Here is a 19,380-nt window from a genome sequence, read left to right on the forward strand (position 1 = left end):
AAGACATGTGTTCTGTCACTTCAGTGTACTACCTCCTCCAACACATGAGTACTGTTTGGATGCAAGTGATTAATACTCATGAGTGATTAATAAACTTGTTATTTATTCCTAACTCCAGTGCTGATCTCTACTATGTTCAGTTTTTGAACCTGTGGACAAAAGGGTGACCCTGCACCAGTGAACCCCTAAAAAGGTACATTTCCACAACATAACACCACTCACTTTACGACTCCTCACCACAAAACATCCCTTCTACAACACAACATCTTCCCGACCACATATAGCATATCCCTCCATGATATCTCAACTTTCTATACAATATTGCAACTCTAAACAATGCAACATACCTTTCAGACACCCCTTTTTATTACACCACACCACATTGCTTTACCCTAATGACAGGAGAGATACTCTTCTTTGGGGAACATAATACAGCAGGGCAGGCTCTGCTAATCTGTGGTTAGAAACATAATACGAAACGAGAAAATGTAAAGCTATAATGAAGTGGAGGGACAGAACCTGGGCGCAAGGGAAGATTAATGGGGAGGACAGCAAATCTCAAAAATAAGATAGGAAGTCTGAAGAGAGGGAACCTCAAAGAATACAAGCCTTGTGCTAAGGAAAACAGGGAAACAGACGGCGGGCAAAAACATCTGTTACAGCAACATGGAACTGAAATATCAGAACAGAATGAGAGGAGCATCCATCAGACACAAGTACAAGATACAAGAATTCAAGGCAACATAGAACTAGTTGAGGTCAACATACTACACATTTTCTAACATACCTACTTAAGTTGCATAGAAGGGCGCAAGTCCTGCTGCCACTGCAAAGGCTCAATGATAGGCCAGAAACGGTTGTAGTTGCAATGGCCCAGGTGGTATACTGCAAAAATCTCATTTGCACTATACAGATCACTCCATAGGGAATACACTGCTGGAATCAGGAAAATGCTTACCCTCCCAACAACATCTCCATGTCAGAGAGGAATGTCTCAAAACATCTTTTGGCAACTCCTTGTTCTACCCTTGCCCATGGATTATTCTCAGTTGGGAAAACCAACAATAGCAGATATACGAGTTTGCCAGAGAAACAAAAGGGCAAGGAACTGGCAAATAAAAAATTATACTGAATTATTTCTATTTTATGTTTATATTAATGTCGTTTTCTGTTTTATCCTCTTTTGTTTGTGTGTTAAACCGAGAGTGATCAGATATTAATCTCAATATGCCTTTAGCAAGAGAGACCGCTGGTTTTATGTTAGTTTTTTATTGCAGATTTAAGGTGACTATGTTGTAGAGTATGATCTTAAACTTAAGTGTCTTTATATGTAACCCTCTTTCTTATTTCCAGTATTGACTCAAAAGGAAAATATATTTTTGCCCATAATACAAATGGTATGTAGCATCAAAACATTTTGTAACGCTAAATGTATTTACTTGTCGTGTGTAGGTCAGAGGCGGCCTCCTCCTCCAGGACAGCAGCTTTGTTCGTCCTATGCTGAAACTCATGTTTTTCCATAAGAACAAATGAAGTACATTGATATGGCCCCAAGACACCCAATAACATAATACCATAAAATCAAGTTAAGGAACAATTGGGACTAATGAGCCTGGTGGTATGGTCTGGCAAATGGGGGACAGTGATGCGGACAACATCTACCGTTATCAGACAGAAACATGCTACAACAGACAAAAAGTTATAGTGGTACTTATTCACAGATGCATATTATCTTTACTTACCTTTGTTTCTTACCACAAACTCTCATCTTTTTTTTGCACAAGCACAGAAGTGGGGGCAGACCAGCCAACTCACACAGTCGCACTGTGTGACACACTATATCGGCTCCCTTCATACGATCACTCTGAAGAGCCAATATCAGACGGTGCAGGAAAACAAAATGAAACCACTGTAAACAGTGGATTTCCAGCTCATTTTTGAAGGCTTTGATCTGTTGGTGTCCATCTAAGGACACCAGCTTCTGCAAAATCTTTTTTACTCTGTTTTTGGTGGAGGGGTTTGGAGGATGGGGCAGATGCAATACTGCCTGCTACCCCGCCCCTTCAAGACTAACAGTGAATTTATTTTTTAGTTGGCAGGTCTAAAGTTGCAATAACATAAATCAAATCAGGCATGCAATCATTGACATAATAATAGAGGAGGATAAGAGACTTAATTTGTTTTCCTGAATGGAAAATGGTGCTAATTTCCTATTGTTGGTAGTAATTTTGCTGCCTACACTCAACATCCCTGACTTCTCCTCTAAGCCTTTTTGCTTAGTTGGTACATGTTCATTAAGTTGCATGCCTGCCGACGCCTTATTTAGATTTTAAATTTTTACCGCCACACGACTGACAATTACAGGACCAAAAGTTCCTTGAAGTGTTGAAGGAGAGACAATTTTAAGAGGTGTTAAATGTATTTATTACTCCATGATTAAGTTTTAATGCAAGAAATGACAATTTATGCATTATGAAAATCTGACAGGTAGCTTAACTGACAGCAGCAATTCATGGACGTTTGAAAAGAACAGGTCCAAATTACAAACCAGGAACTGTTTTGCTTTAAATGCAAGCAGATACTTAAAAAGCTTTATCAAGCCCCTTGAGGGATACTCAGTCACTGGTAACAAAGCCAGAAGGATGATGACACTTTAAACATACAGAATCAAGTTAGTTGTTATTGAAAGAGTAGGCTATCTTTCTATTTTGCACTTCTGCATCTGTACACAAAGCAGAGATATTCAGTACTACAATTGCTTTAAATAATGGAGATAGGTCTTTTCAGAACAAAACAATATATATGGCTGCTCATATTCTAGTTCGCGCATTCGGACGGGTAAATGGGATTAACCCACCCAAAGCAGTTGTTAATGTAAGCTATAAATAAAAATAAATTAGAAGATTATATCAAGACAAACCAATGTCTTCCGCAATGGCATTGAAGCCCTCCTTCCTTGCTCTCCCCTCCCTTAGTGCAACCCTTAAAATCATAATATTGCAAGCTCAAAGACAACCTTCCTCTGGTTTGGCCTAGTCATCTTGAATAACCTCCGGATCAGTGCCGGAAAGCAGGGAGGTTGGGCCAGGTCCTGATTTGGGCAGAAAATTATGGCCCCTATCTAGGGTTCAGCCGACCTAGGGAAATATGCCAAATTTGTCTTGGTGTCAATTTCTGAAACTGGGACACAATTTAGCAGCATTCATACTTTGAATTCAGTTTGGTGCAGCAACCTGGAGGAAGCACGGGAGCTTTCTTATTTTCACTTCCAGACAAGCAGAAACAAAGGCCTGATTCAAAGGGCCACCAGCCTTTCATTTGTTTATCTTGGCTGGGAGTCTTCAGGAGCCCACCAAGGTCTTAAAGTTACACAGCTTTTTACTTTACAAGTACTTTAGATAAACTATGACTTGGGGGAAGGTTTTTGACTTGTTCAACTCCCTTATATAAGAGATGTGCATGCACTGCAAGAATTTATCTGTGTGTATGAGTAATAACATTAATAATTAATTAAATTGCACCTATTAATGTATTTCTATTTAGCTCTTTTATAGCACTACTCATGCCAGTGTAGTGTCAGAGAACTTTACATCATACACAGAGACACAATCAACCATATAACTGTGTCAACCAATGTACAGGAAATGTTACTTAACACAATGAGGGTTATAAGGTGAAAGAATAACATATCTATACTAATAGACATTGTAAGATTTTATACTTAAGAGTGACCGGTCAGGGGAAACACAAAGTCAGGATATAGAATTCAACAGTTATTGGTGTTGTCTGCACTAACATTACGTTATTAAATCCCTGAGAAGTCCTTCTCTGCAATCTTAGAATAACAGCTGATAGAGGACAAAAACCAATAAGGATATAAACCCATGCCATGACTTACAATTTGCAAGCAGCTCTTTGATGCGGGTAATAGACCACTGTGCTACATTACAGAGATTGCAATTTTATGAAATAAATGAAACAAAATGATCTCTATAAAAAGCAGCAGTCTACTTACCTATCTACATAAAATACATATATGTGATTTGCATGTTACATGATGTACTTTACAGCAAGCACATCCCCCTCTATGTGTATTTATCAGTCAAAACTACGATTGGCAATACACCGAACCTGCATTAACCACCAGAGTTTCTTTACTATTATTCGAATCCCCACAAAATTGCTGGGCACACAAAGATCTAGGCAGCAGGTGTCAACCCTGTAAGATATTTTAAAACACAGACGACTTTTTGTGACTAATTAAGTAAATTAGAACAGATTTGCTGTAACGTTTGTCCTTGGTGCCAGTTGTTTTGCAGATTTTTTGGGGGACAAAATGCATACAGTGACTGTCAGACTTGGCATTTCACGCTCCGTCTCTTGGGACTCTACTTCTTTTTCGGCCACACTTTGATCCCCAATTTATGGGTTCCTGTAGTCATTTTTTTCTAATCCCGGCGTTGTTACCGATTCAACTAAGAAAGTGCCCGAGCATGCTCTCCTTCGAGGAAAAACTCAACATTATCCTCTTATCGAGATAACTAAAGGAGAACCACTCTACACTGCTTAAATGCTCACAAGAAGTCAATGCTACTTACAGTCTTGCCCAGTCTCTACCCAGACCTCCCTCCCCACCGCACCCTTTGATCCAGTTAGTCTAATCACAAGGCTGGGATTTCCACAAACTACATTGTTCCCTCCTCCTCACCCTTCCCATCCTTCCCCTCCTAAGCCAACCCTCTATTCAATTATCTATAGTTACTAATTTTTTTGATGTACACATATCTAACATATGTTGTAAAGTTCTACACACAGCACTGTAATACCCTTTGGAGAAAGGGCATTAAAGAAAAATAAATTTAAATAATGTAGTACAAAAACTATGTTTGACAGAGAATAGGCGGTCTGGGGTGGAAGTGAACAAATTGAGTGTAGGGAAATGCCCCTTTCTGCGTGATCACCCCCAACATTTTGGACAGATGCTGCCGATTTTACGACTCTGAGAGCGCACTGAAGCCTGCTAAAGTGCTAACTAGACCTCCTTGCCAGTATTCTGATCCTCCAAAGTTTATGTTTGATTGGAGTATACCCAATTGGTATTAGTTAACTTACTGATAAATCCCTAGTATATGGTACCAGGGGTATACAGGGCCTGCACATTAAAGTGTCCATCACCGACTGAAGCACTTGCTGTGTCACCATGAGCATGACAAATTAAAAGTATGTCTTCCAGCCTGCCACTGCATACTGGCAAACTAAACAAAACGCTGCGAAATAAGCAGATGTTGGTAATACATACAATATAAAATTGTCACGTAGTATGGTACTTAATAGTCCAAAGTATCTGTAAAAAAGAAATAAAGAAAGAACATAGTTAAGGAAACACAGCCCCCTCTTCGGGGTAGGTGGGATTAGGCGTAATACCCAAGTGCTCCTTGCGATGCGTGCTTACACTCTGCCAAAGTACCATGCAGAGCTGCAAAATAACATGCTAGCCTAAAGTTATGATGGAGCTTAGGCGTGTTCAAAAGAAAAAGTTAAAAATGCACCTGGTGACTAAACCGTGGACATAACACACAATTAGACAAAACATGTAACCTGAAACTTGAACAACATACTGTATGCTTATTTTGCGGCGTTTTTGTTTAGTTTTTTCACTTATCTCACTGTAGGTCAATTTGGAGTGGTACACACAGGGCGGGACCCTGTGTTGTCCTGAAGAAGAGCTTTGGGGAAGCTCGAAACATGTTGACGTCTACTAGGGACTCCTAACGCATTCGGATAGGCCCACTAGAGACTCACCCCTGTTTTAATGGACCAACTAGGAGCGCAAATACAGTTTTTCTGCCCACTAATTAGATACTTTTTAATACACTCCACTCCACCATACCACTGCTCTATACATAGCTCCTCACGATTAGTGCTCCTACATCTCATCGCAAGTCATAGCACGCCTCAGCCCGCAGCGGGTTGAGTTGGCCCCAATGATGAAGCATGTCACCGTGGGGAAACCCAGGTGAGTGAGGGGACTCAAGAAAGGAAAGCTTTCCTTCCTTAAGATTTTCTAGCTCATACGGAGTGAGAGTCCTCATCCCAGCTAGGTCTTTATCCAGTCACACCAGATTTGTAGATTTACTAATGTTTCGTTCTTATTCAATTGCTGGTACTTCTAAATGCTGCACAATTGTTCCTTTGATAAAGCCTCAACTGCTCAAAGCCATAACTGCTCAGGGTTAAGCTAAGGTTTTACAAACGAGCTTGACCAGGCTCAAAACGGGTTTGTGAACGTATTACCCTGTGAAGTTCCATAACTACACCATATAATAAAGCGCATTTTCTAACATCAAGGACATGTGAAAAAAATCAGTCAGTATTCAGAGAAAATGTAGCTAACTTAAGCTTTACAGAGTAAACTGTCAACAGGCAGTGAAAAGAGATGGCTCAGCTACTCGCAGACTAGATTCATAGACGGCCATCTTCAAACAAATTGAAGCAGCAGTTAGGGAGAGATGCTGTCATAGCTAGCCCAAGAAGATCTCTACTGGGCGAACTCAATACATTGAGCAGACAAAATACATTTATAAGTTCACAACCCAACTCAATATTGAAAAAATAAATAATTTAGCACGAAAAATGACAAAAATCTCACCTGAGTCCATATTTACATTAACACAATTTAAAGCAAATATAAAAAATGCACTAAAACTAGTAAATCTGAGTAAAATGACAGACTGATCTAGCGCATTTACATAGCACACACTATCTATAGGATCCATAGGAAAGAGTAACAAACATCTTAAATAAAAAAATATATAAATCTGCGCACATATATGCATAATACCTTGTGATGGATGCTTGCAAATCCAGTACTTTCTTGGTCTCTAGATTTAATGCAGGAGCACACTGTTCCTCCTTGTAATGAGGGCTCACCTTCACGTGTGGACTTCCCCTGCAAATAATAAATACACTCAAGTTACACACACACAAAGTACGGAAAGTTTCACCATGAAGGTGCTCACACAGATCCTTAAAAGTTCATTCCTCATATCCATAAAATGAATACCTATAAGATTTTTCAACAAAAAGTAAAAAGACCCTTAAAAACGTCCCGTGGTCCAGCCCACACACACACACATCCACCTTACAGTGAAATATTGTATCTCAGAAGCTGAAAAACATGTTTAAAATGGCAGCAGTTTAATTATGAATCTGGTACTGCTGAACAACTTAAAAGAAAAGTGTGCAGTCGCATCCATTGAGGCGGCAACTTCATAAAGGGCAGCAATGAAATTGTGCAGCATGCGATTTACTTTCTATGTGCAAAGGTGTGTTTTTGACAGCGTTCATAAATCGGCAGAACTGTAAAGAAATTTTGGAACGTGTTCCTTCAAAGAACAATGTTTTTTATACAGATTTCATAGAGACGGGTTGTAAACTACCATATTCAGAGCTCCATTGGTACTAAATGGACCTTTTCATTATGAATGTAGTATGCTGCACCTCAAAAGCAGGAACCTTAGACTGCGGAGATAAGTGCTGGGGACAAGGCAGGCATTGGATGGAAGAGGCAGGAGTTAAAAAGTTACTGTAGACGGGTAGGTGGACCAAAGCTTCGCAGAGCACTGGATGGACAATCAACCTGGAGCGACAATGCAGATGGAGATTTTAAAAGTAAGCCTTGGGAGCTAACTGACAACTCCTGAAAGTAATACACCAACATAGTTTTTAATTGGCTAAAGATGACCAAGTCCACATTATAGATGTAAGAAATCCAAGACATTTCGTCTTTTTCTGAACCCTCTATTTACCCCTGCTAACCAGTAGTAAAGTTCCTGTGCTCTTCTTCCCCTTTTAACATGGTCGATTTGGAATACTCCTAATTGGTATATTTAACTTGCCTACAAGTCCCTAGTATATGGTACAAAATGTACCCAGAGCCTGGAAGTTAAATGCCACTAATGGACTACAGCACCTATGCTGCATCTACTACAATGGCAATGCAAATATGGCTTCAGGCCTACCATTGTAGCCTGACAGTAGCAGTGTGCAAACTACAATTAAACCATTCTGTCTGCATACACAATAGGTTAGTGTGAAATCCTCTATGTGTGATCTGAGGCAGTGTCTTTAAAGTGCAAGTGTGATAGATTACAGCTCTGTCTCTCTCATCTATTCAGGATGGTCCATCCTGTCAAAACCCAGACCAGTTATTTATTGTATGACTGTCTGGGACAAATACACAAAGGCTAACTACACCTAGTTATCTGACCCAGGAAAACAGGCTGACGGCACAAAATGGTTAGGACAAGAAAATGCCAACTTCCGAAAAAGTTTCATTTTTAGAATGGTTACTTATAATCTGACTTTACCATTAAAGAGGGTTTTACATTCCAATTCCTCAGACACCAAAGATGATATTCCTACCTATACCAAAAACATGTTATCACTTATTAAATGTAGTAAGGCAAAACAAATCCATGTTATCCTATGGGAAAGGTAGGCCTTCAATAGTGAAAACAAAAGCGTGAGGTTTTCACTACCAGGACAGTTAAAACTTACAAAATACCTGTGCAACTTTTTAAATACACTGCACCCCGCCCAAAAGGTATTTAGGCCCTACCCAAGGGTTCAGTTCTATTGATTAACGACCATTGGCAAAGCCAACAGACCTCACCTATGTGAGAGATATTGGCCTTGGCATGGTGTGTTAAGTCATGGAGTATACCATTGTGACTGCTGTTCATCATGGCTATAAGTTAGTGGCATGGAGTCGGGTGAATTGGAGTGGGGTAGAGTGGAGTGGGTAGATTGGAAGAGAGTGGAGTTGGGGTAGGGTGTAATAGAATGCAGTGGTGTGGATTAGGGTACATTGGGGTAGAGTAGGGTAAGGTGGGGTAGATTAAAGTGGAGTAGTTGGGTAGATTAGTGTTGTCGAATGGTGTGGGGCAGGTTGAATTGGGGTGTAGAATGGAGCAAATTGGGGTAGATTAAAGTGGGGTGGATAGGGGTGGGGTAGATTAAAGTGGGGAGGATAGGGGTAGGGTAGATCAGGGTCGAGTGGGGTAACCAGGAGAAGAGTGGGGTGGACTGGGATAGAGTGTATTGGGGCAGATTGGAGTGGGGTAGATTGGAGACAAGTGGGATAGACTGGAGTGAGGTAGATTGGGTGGATTATAGTAGGGTAGAATTGAGTGGGGTAGTTTGGAGTGGGGTAGTTTGGAGTGGGGTAGATTGGAGTTGGGTAGATTGGGATGAGGTAGGTTGGGATGAGGTAGGTTGGGATGGGTGGATTGGGGTGGAGTGGGTTAGGTTACATTGGGGTGGAGTGGGTTAGGTTACATTGGAGTGGAGTGGGGTAGATTTGGGCTGGGTGTGGTAGAATAGTGTGAAGTGGGTATATTGGGTAGAGTGTGAAGGAGTGTAGTAAACCAGAGTAGCGTGGAGTAGATTGGGTGGACTGGAGTAGATTGGGTGGACTGGAGTGGGTAGACTGGAGTGGGGCAGATTTGTGTAGAGTGGAGTTGGATACATTGGGTTGGAGTGGAGCTGAGAGTGGAATGAGATAGATTGGGGAAGAGTGTAGTGGGTAGATTCGAAAACTCTAGATTGGAATGGAGTGGGTGGATTGAAGAGGGATGATTGGAGTGGGGTAGTTTCAGAATGGGCTAGAGTGGAGTAGAGTGTAGTGTGGTGGACTGGAATGGGGTAGAGTGGGGTAGAGTGGCGTGGGTAGACTGCAGTGGGGTAGGATGGGTGTGTTAGACGAGTAGTGTGGGGTGGTGTGGATTGGTGTGAATTGGGTTACACTGGAGTAGAGTGGAGTAGATATGAAAAGTTTGGAAGACTGGGTGGATTAGAGTGTGGTAGACTGTAGGGGAGTGGGATACATTGAGGTAAATTGGAGTAGGGTAGATTGTGGTTGACTGGGCTGGGGTAGATTGTGGTGGAGTGGGGAAGACTGTGGTGGAGTGGGGTAGACGGGGGTAGATTGAAGTGGAGAAGAGTTGGATAGATTGCAGTGGAGTCTTGAGTGTAGTGGGGTAAATTGGAGAGGCGTAGATTGGAGTAGAGTACAGTGGGGAGAGGTAGATTGGATCATAGTGGAGTGGCTTAGGGTAGATTGGAGTGGAGTTGGGTAGATTAGAGTAGGGTAGATTTTTAATGGGGTGAGTATGTTGGGGCAGGTATATTGGGGTGGAGTGGGGTAGAGTAGGATAGATTGGGTGAAGTGGAGTGGGGCAGATTAGAGTAGAAAAGAGTTAGATTGGAGTGGAGTGGAGTAATCTGGAATGGAGAAGGGTAACTTGGATTGGGGTACATTGGAGTGGAGAGGATTGGATTGGGGCACATTGGAATGGGGTGGACTGAGGTAGACCGGAGCAGTGGAGTAGATTTGAGTTGGCTGTGGTAGAGTAGGGAGCTGTGGAGTAGATTGGAGTGGGGGTTGATTGGGTTAGATTGAGTGGAATTGGGGATATTGAAGTGCAGATGATTGGAGTAGAGTAGATTGAAGAGGGATAATTTAAGTGGGTAGTTCAGAGAGGAATAAACTGGAGTGGGGTAGATTGCGGTGGAGTGGGGCAGAATGGAGTGGATTAGATGGGGTAGATTGGAGTAGGATATATTGTGGTGGAGTGGGGGGGTAGGTTACATTGGAGTGAGGTAAATTTTAGGAATATTGTAAATTTGAGTCGTGTGGTAGAGTGAGGTGGATTGCAGTGGAGTGGGACAGATTGGTTAGATTGGAGTCTGGTAGATTGGAGTGGGGTAGACTGTGCTAGATTGGAGTGGGGTAGATTGTGGTATACTGGAATGGGGTAGATTTTGGTGGGGTAGATGGGGTGGAGTGGTGTAGATTGAGGTGGAGTGAGGCAAATCAAAGTGGAGAGGTGTTGAGTAGAGCGCAGTGGAGAGGGGTAAATTGGAATGGAGAGGGGTAAATTGGAATGGAGTGGGATAAATTGAACTGGGATAGATTGGAATGGAGTAGATTGCAGTGGGGTAGATTGGAATGGATTCGGGTAAAGTGGGTTGGATTGAAGTATGCTTGAGTGGGTTGGATTGAGGTACACTTGAGTGGGGTGGATTGAGGTACGCTTGAGTGGAGTGGATTGGGGTAGAGTGGAACAGGGTAGATTGGAGTGTAGTGGGGCAGATTGGAGTGGAGTCGAGATTGCAGTGAAATTAAGTTGTGGAAGAGTGACGTGTGGAGTAGATTTGGGTGGAGTGAGGGTAGATTGAATGGATTAGATAAAAGTAGATTGGAAAGGAGTGGGGTAGATTGAAGAGGGATCATTGGATTGGGGTAGATTGTGGTGGAATGGAGTGGAGTGGGGTATATTAAAGTGGACAGAAGTTGGACAGATTTCAGTGGAGTTTGGAGTGGAGTCGGGTAAATTAGACTGGGGTAGAGTAGAGTGGGGCAGATTTGAATGCAGTCTGGTAGATTGGAGTGGAGTCGGGTAGACTGGAGTGGAGTTGGGTAGAATGGAGTGGAGTCGGGTGGAGTGGGTTGGATTGGGGTACACTGGAGTGGGGTGGATTAGAGTAGATTGGAGTGGGGTGGATTGGGGTAGATTGTAGTGGGGTGGATTGGGGTAGATTGTAGTGAAGTGGGGTAGACTGGAGTAGAGTGGGGTAGATTTGAGTGGAGTGCGTCAGATTAGGGTGGAATGAGGTAGGCTAGGTGGATTAGAGTAGGGTAAATTAGAATGGAGTGGGGTAGATTAGGTTGAGTAGAGTGTGGTAAATTGGAATGGAGTGGGTATACTGAAGAGGGATGATTGAAGTGAGGCAGATTGGAGTGGCCTGGGTTAGAGTGGAGTTGGATGGATTGCAGAGGGTTAGAGTGTGGTGGGGTAGATTAGGGTAAATTGAAGTGGCATGGCGAGATTTGAGGAGTTGTGGTAAATTGGACTGTGCTAGATTGAAGTGGAGTAGAATGGAGAGGAGTATAGTGAAGTGGGGCAGATTGGAGTGAAGTTGGGTAGAATGGAGTGGGTTGGATTGTGGTAGAATGGAAAGGGTTGGATTGGGGTAGATTGGAGTGGGGTGGACTTGGTTAGACTGGAGTTTTAGTGAATTGGAGTATGGTAGAGTGGAGTGGGTAACACTGGGTAAATTGGAGACAAGTGGGGTTGATTTGAGTAGAGTGCTGTAGAATGGAGTGGGCTTGAATGCTGTGGGGTGGAATGGGTAGATTGGAATGGGGTGAGGCTGATTGGGTTAGACTGAGTGGGATTGACTGAAGTAGAGTGGGGTAGACTGGGTAAGATTGGAGTGGGGTAGACTGTAGTGGAGTGGGGTAGATTTGATCAGACTGGACTGGATTGGAGTACGTTGGAGTGGAGTGGGGTAGATTGGAGTGGGGTAGATTGGAGTGGGGTAGAGTGTAGTCTATTGGGGTGGGGTGCATTGGTGTGGAGTGGGGTAGACTGGAATAGAGTGCGGTAGATTGGGTGAAGTGGAGTGGGGTAGATTGGAGTGGAGAGGATTTGGACAGATTGGAGAAGAGTGGACTGGGAGAGATTTGAGCACAGTGGGGTAGATTTGAGTGGAGTGCGGTTGATTGGAGTGGAGTATACTGGAGTAGGGAGATTGGGTTACAGTGAGTGGGGTAGATTGGAGAGGAGTGAAGTGGAGTGCAGTAGATTGGAGTGGATAGATTGGGGAAGGGTGGAGTGGGGTAGATTGAAGTGAGGTAGACTGAAGTAAGGTGGGGTAAATCGGAGTGGGGTAGATTGGGTGAAGTGGGGTAAATAGGGTGGCGTGGGGTAGGTAGGGTGGAGTGGGTTAGATTTAAGCAGAGTGGGGTACATTTTGGGCACTCTGGAACGGGGTGGGTAGATTGGAGTGGGCTAAGTGGTGTGGAGGGGCGTAGAGGGGAGTGGCGTGTTGTGTCATGGAGTGTCATGGCGTGTTGTGTCGTAGAGTGTGTGCCGTACATTGTAGTGGCTTGAAATAGCCTTAATCAAGATCTTAGAGTGGAGGGGCACAGAGTGGAGGGGCATACCGTGGAGTGGCATGTCAAAGTGGAGTGTCGTGTCGTAGAATGGAGTGGTGTGGCATAAAGTGGACGGGCGTAGAGTGGCGTAGTTGTCATGGTGTGGTAATGCACTGCCAATACAGACAACACACTTTCAATGGAAATGGCAATTACATTTTAACCAAAATACTGTTTTACTGCACATAAACGATAATGTGTGCAAATGTCATGTAATGAATTGGTGTATTTTGATCCTATGCAAATATGCATTTCCACCACACTTCAGAATTACAAAAAAAATGTGCTTCATTTTTACTAATTTTGATATATTTGTTGTAGTCATTTCATAGTTATAAAGGTGATCTGTGGTATAAGCTTTTGCCGTAATCAAGATTAGACTCTATAAGAGATGGTAGGTGTGAGTGAACCCTTAGTGGAAAGGGCCTCGGATTTTAAGATAAAGGCAGGTAGTCCCATCAACAAGGACTTTATTTTAAACACTGTAACTGCCCAGCCAGGTCCTGTTGTCCACCTCCAGTCCAAAGTTCACCACAACCATTCCAGTGTTATCTACAGATCTACTGAGCAAGTACCATACAGCGTTATTGGAACCAGAGGCCTTATCAGTGAATGTGGTTCAGGGAGGTACTTCAGCTAGCAAAAAAGAAGAAATAGCCTGGTCTAGATGACTGTAGGTGTGCCGTGTTGAGTCTAGAACCCGGAATCCATTAGTAGCACTAGAGTGATAGCACTGGGCAGGAGAAAATTCCCATCAGCCCACCCGTCTGGTGGAGGATCGTCACTTGGGAGATGTACCATCAATCCAGATCTCAACCAATGCACCTGTTGATTGTGCAGAGATGGATTATGTGATGTAAACTCAGACCACAGTGCTTCACTGGTGATGCTAATGGGGTGCAGTGCAAGTGAAAAATTAATATGTGAGAAAAGTGAGGATAAAATTGACTCCTAGGACCAAAAATAAGTTTAATAGGTATGGTACTAAGGTCAAAATTAAAATGCCAAAAATAGTTTTAAATAATAACTATATGAAGGCAGAGTTGGTGAAGGTCGACATGTTTCAGCTAGATGGACTCTCTGATCCAAGCTTTCGTCAGGACCAAGTGAAAAATGCGACTGCAAAAACAAAAAGGTGACTATGTACACTATATATTGGATAAATCCTACCAGCTCCTCTGAGCCCAGATGTATACTGGTGGTACTCCAAGTCTTGTTTTGTCTCCTAAAGTGAAAAAAGAGAGAAAAGTGTACAACAGAAAAAAGTTAGTGTCTAACGGTATCAAGGATACAAGAAACATACACTGAGCACACAAACAGTACGGTGGAGAAATTGTCTCCCCGCTGCCACAGTAAACACTAGGATTTACCGGTTTCAGTGCATCTAAAATCACTGGCAGTTTAGACACATATAGACTCACCCAGCGTTGTGTGGGAGTCTGCCTCACCTCACCCGGCACCCACTCGGGAAGAAGGAGGCCCCGCTCTGTTAGGGTGGAAATGTAATAAACATTCTCAGAAAAATATCAGAGTTGTTTACATGCATGTAATTACATATTTCCAAAAATCCCCTAACAAGACCAGTTGTATGAGAGAGAGACTCAACCTCAATTGAGCTAGTGGCTAAGACCATGCAGGAGAAGTTTAAGGCGAAATTTAGAGCAGATTTTAGCAATGCAATGAATACGAGAAAGAGGGGAGGGCAGCAAGGATTGAGTAAAGTGCCCTACCTGTCCGTCGGTACCTCTACACCAACATCCGAGAGGGAGTGGAGGAAACTGGCTAGTGAACGCGCAAGTCCTTTTATACCCGTAGTGATGGAATAATTGACTACAGCTGTGACAGGTATTGTCAATGGACTATTGCGCAAGGTCAAAAAGGGGAACGCTATCGCTGATGTGCGCTTGCGCCAGAAGAAATGTCATAACACCTGCGCATGCGTGTGCCATGAGGTCTATATGTGTATTAACTTCACGCATGCGTAGTGAAAATGATAAACCATGCAGCTCTACACTAAGGGCGCCATGTCTGGAGCTGTGTGTGTGGATTGTTATAAGAGATTGGATCGACTCCTAAAGTGCTGTTTTTTTTAATCTCAGAAGAAAATTATGTTACAGTAGTGAACTACGACATACCGGATCTAGATGTTCACAGCGATGTCCACGGTATGTCGTCATTCAGGCCCTGAATATGTTTTTTCAAAAGAAACACCCACTTTTGTTCCTTCTTGAATAGAAATTTAGACACATTACTAATGTGAGGGGGAATATATGGCTGTTCTAGGATAACCCACTTCATTTCGTCAGCCGTGTGTCTGTGATCTAAGAAATGGTTGGTTAATTTAGTGGCCTGTTTGCGACACCTGATTGTACTTTTATGTTCCCCAATTCTTAACTTGATTATACGGGTGGTGTACCCGACGTATCTTAAGGAACAAGGACAGGTGATCATATAAATGACGTTGTCGGTGTTACAGTTCGTGTGCTTTTTGAAGACCCACGTCTTGCCTGTCCCTATATCGACTGAGGTGGTTTTAGCCGTCTGTGGACAAACACTGCATGACCCACACGGGAAATGACCGGAAACCGGTGGGAGGCCCCATAAAGTTGTGGTGTCATCAGTGTTATGTCTCCTCGGTCTGGTATGAACCAGAGTGTCTCGTAAGCTTGGTGCCCTTTTAAATGAAAAGAGTGGTAACGGGATATTGGCCTCAGTTGAATTTAAAATCCCCCAATGTTTAAGGACCAGTTTCTGTACGTCATGCGATCTGGCATTGAATGTGCAGACAAAGGCGAGTCGCTCTGTTGGTGCTTTCGGTGGACGTCTCTCAATCAATGCTTCGCGATTATTATTTGAAGCATCTACAGAGGTCCAGTCATTCCATCTATGGCTAAACGAACACAATCCATATCTTAAATTCAGGCTAGAATACAGCCATGAGAGACTTTCTTTTCTGGATTTATCCATCTTTCCTGAAGCTGGGAGTCTCCAAAGCGAGCTCTTCACCAAACCCATGGCTAGAAACTCTTTGTTGCTCTTTAACAGCCACCACCCACGTTCCCTTAGGGAGAATCTCCCCGTGGGTCAAATCCTCCGAGTGAAGAGGAATTGTTCATTGAAGGCTTTGTTTAAGAAACATGCAACTGTACTAGCCACTCACCTACAGGAGCGTCCATATCCCAAACAGCTAGTAAACAGAGCTTGGAAACGTGCTTCAAATAATAATCAAACCACCTCAGTCGATATAGGGACAGGCAAGACGTGGGTCCTCAAAAAGCACACGAACTGTAACACCGACAACGTCATTTATATGATCACCTGTCCTTGTTCCTTAAGATACGTCGGGTACACCACCCGTAAAATCAAGTTGAGAATTGGGGAACATAAAAGTACAATCAGGTGTCGCAAACAGGCCACTAAATTAACCAACCATTTCTTAGATCACAGACACACGGCTGACGAAATGAAGTGGGCTATCCTAGAACAGCCATATATTCCCCCTCACATTAGTGATGTGTCTAAATTTCTATTCAAGAAGGAACAAAAGTGGGTGTTTCTTTTGAAAAGCCATATTCAGGGCCTGAATGACGACATACCGTGGACATCGCTGTGAACATCTAGATCCGGTATGTCGTAGTTCACTACTGTAACATAATTTTCTTCTGAGATTAAAAAAAAACAGCACTTTAGGAGTCGATCCAATCTCTTATAACAATCCACACACACAGCTCCAGACATGGCGCCCTTAGTGTAGAGCTGCATGGTTTATCATTTTCACTACGCACGCGTGAAGTTAATACACATATAGACCTCATGGCACACGCATGCGCAGGTGTTATGACATTTCTTCTGGCGCAAGCGCACATCAGCGATAGCGTTCCCCTTTTTGACCTTGCACAATAGTCCATTGACAATACCTGTCACAGCTGTAGTCAATTATTCCATCACTACGGGTATAAAAGGACTTGCGCGTTCACTAGCCAGTTACCTCCACTCCCTCTCGGATGTTGGTGTAGAGGTACCGACAGACAGGTAGGGCACTTTACTCAATCCTTGCTGCCCTCCCCTCTTTCTCGTATTCATTGCATTGCTAAAATCTGCTCTAAATTTCGCCTTAAACTTCTCCTGCATGGTCTTAGCCACTAGCTCAATTGAGGTTGAATCTCTCTCTCATACAACTGGTCTTGTTAGGGGATTTTGGGAAATATGTAATTACATGCATGTAAACAACTCTGATATTTTTCTGAGAATGTTTATTACATTTCCACCCTAACAGAGCGGGGCCTCCTTCTTCCCGAGTGGGTGCCGGGTGAGGTGAGGCAGACTCCCACACAACGCTGGGTGAGTCTATATGTGTCTAAACTGCCAGTGATTTTAGATGCACTGAAACCGGTAAATCCTAGTGTTTACTGTGGCAGCGGGGAGACAATTTCTCCACCGTACTGTTTGTGTGCTCAGTGTATGTTTCTTGTATCCTTGATACCGTTAGACACTAACTTTTTTCTGTTGTACACTTTTCTCTCTTTTTTCACTTTAGGAGACAAAACAAGACTTGGAGTACCACCAGTATACATCTGGGCTCAGAGGAGCTGGTAGGATTTATCCAATATATAGTGTACATAGTCACCTTTTTGTTTTTGCAGTCGCATTTTTCACTTGGTCCTGACGAAAGCTTGGATCAGAGAGTCCATCTAGCTGAAACATGTCGACCTTCACCAACTCTGCCTTCATATAGTTATTATTTAAAACTATTTTTGGCATTTTAATTTTGACCTTAGTACCATACCTATTAAACTTATTTTTGGTCCTAGGAGTCAATTTTATCCTCACTTTTCTCACATATTAATTTTTCACTTGCACTGCACCCCATTAGCATCACCAGTGAAGCACTGTGGTCTGAGTTTACATCACATAATCCATCTCTGCACAATCAACAGGTGCATTGGTTGAGATCTGGATTGATGGTACATCTCCCAAGTGACGATCCTCCACTAGACGGGTGGGCTGATGGGAATTTTCTCCTGCCCAGTGCTATCACTCTAGTGCTACTAATGGATTCCGGGTTCTAGACTCAACACGGCACACCTACAGTCATCTAGACCAGGCTATTTCTTCTTTTTTGCTAGTTGTAGTTAGGGCACAAATAGCTCTGGTCGTTAAACATGCCCTATTGACCCTCCCTACATTTTGTTTACAGTAAGGTACTTCAGCTAACCTTAGAAAACTGAACAAATTTAAGGTTCTATCATGGAATGTGGCTGGTCCTAAAAGCAAACTAGACTGCCCTGACTGGGGGGGCGGAAGGGAATGGGGTGGATACCTGTGACATTTGTATGTTTTAGAAATCTTGGGCAACTGAGGAACTAACACATTTGGGATGTGCTACATTTTATATACCTGCTGTACCTGGGGGACGGGCTAGACCCTCAGGAGGGCTTTGTACGTGGGTTGGGTGTCATCTAGGTTGTACGATCACACCAGTGGTGCATTGCTCCCTAGGCATAATCAGGCACATGCATCAAAGAAAAAAACGGTCGCAAACGGGCAGATTCTCAGAATCTGCCCCTTTGCGACCGGTATTTTTGCATTTGGGATGCATCATCCCAAATGCAAAAATCGTAATTTAAGGACTCTCTAAATTGCGATTCCTTAAATTGTGATTGCATTTCAAGGAATCCCAAATTGAGATTCCTTAAATGCAATGCATGGAAGTTAAAAAATTAGCAATTTCGCTAATAGAGTAGCAAATTACCATGAAGTTGAACTTCATGGTAATTTGCAAAAACTTTGAAAAATGCACTTTTGTGCATTTTTTAACGTTTCATGTTGCGCACACACATGCCTTTAGGGCATGTGTGTGTGCAACATATGTGCACAGGTAATTTCAAGGATGCAACAGGGTGTCATTTTGACACCTTTGTACCCTTGAAATTGCATAAGCAATTTGCGAGTACCTACTGGTACTCGCAAATTGCTGATGCAATCTCCAAATCATTCCTATGGGCCTGGAGGCCCATAGGAATGAATGGGACAGCATTCCTTAATTGCGACTAGCAATTTGCGAGTAGCAATTAAGGAATGTGTAGGAATCGCTATTTTTATAGCGATTCCTACATGCATAGGCTTTTATTCCTAAATAGCGATTCCTTAAAAATTGCTATTTAGGAATCGCAATTCCTTCTGTTGATGCATGTGGCAGATTGTGCCTTAAACTGACCTTTACCCCAGAGTTTAAAATAGCCTTAATAAAGATCTACTCGAGGCCGGTGAGGACTGGCCAAGAATCTCCAACCCTAGACCAACTCGCTGGTCTGTTAGCAGGTCTTTCGAACAACGCTTTAGTAATGCTGGGGGGTGACCTTAACTGCCAATTCGAA

General features: G+C 42.9%; 1 protein-coding gene across 2 annotated transcripts in view; it reads right to left on the reverse strand.

Annotated features, from left to right (window-relative positions):
• The window catches only part of RIC1 (RIC1 partner of RAB6A GEF complex), a 979,735-nt gene that overhangs the window by 544,472 nt on the left and 415,883 nt on the right, over positions 1 to 19,380 (reverse strand). For both annotated transcript variants that reach the window (XM_086961422.1, XM_086961421.1), the window contains exon 4: positions 6,842 to 6,949. In XM_086961422.1, the coding sequence (XP_086817548.1) occupies positions 6,842 to 6,949 (108 nt within the window). The remainder of the gene's footprint in view (positions 1 to 6,841; positions 6,950 to 19,380) is intronic.

Source organism: Lissotriton vulgaris, chromosome 3_1 (genome assembly GCF_964263255.1).
Source record: "Lissotriton vulgaris chromosome 3_1, aLisVul1.2, whole genome shotgun sequence".
Classification (NCBI taxonomy): domain Eukaryota; kingdom Metazoa; phylum Chordata; class Amphibia; order Caudata; family Salamandridae; genus Lissotriton; species Lissotriton vulgaris.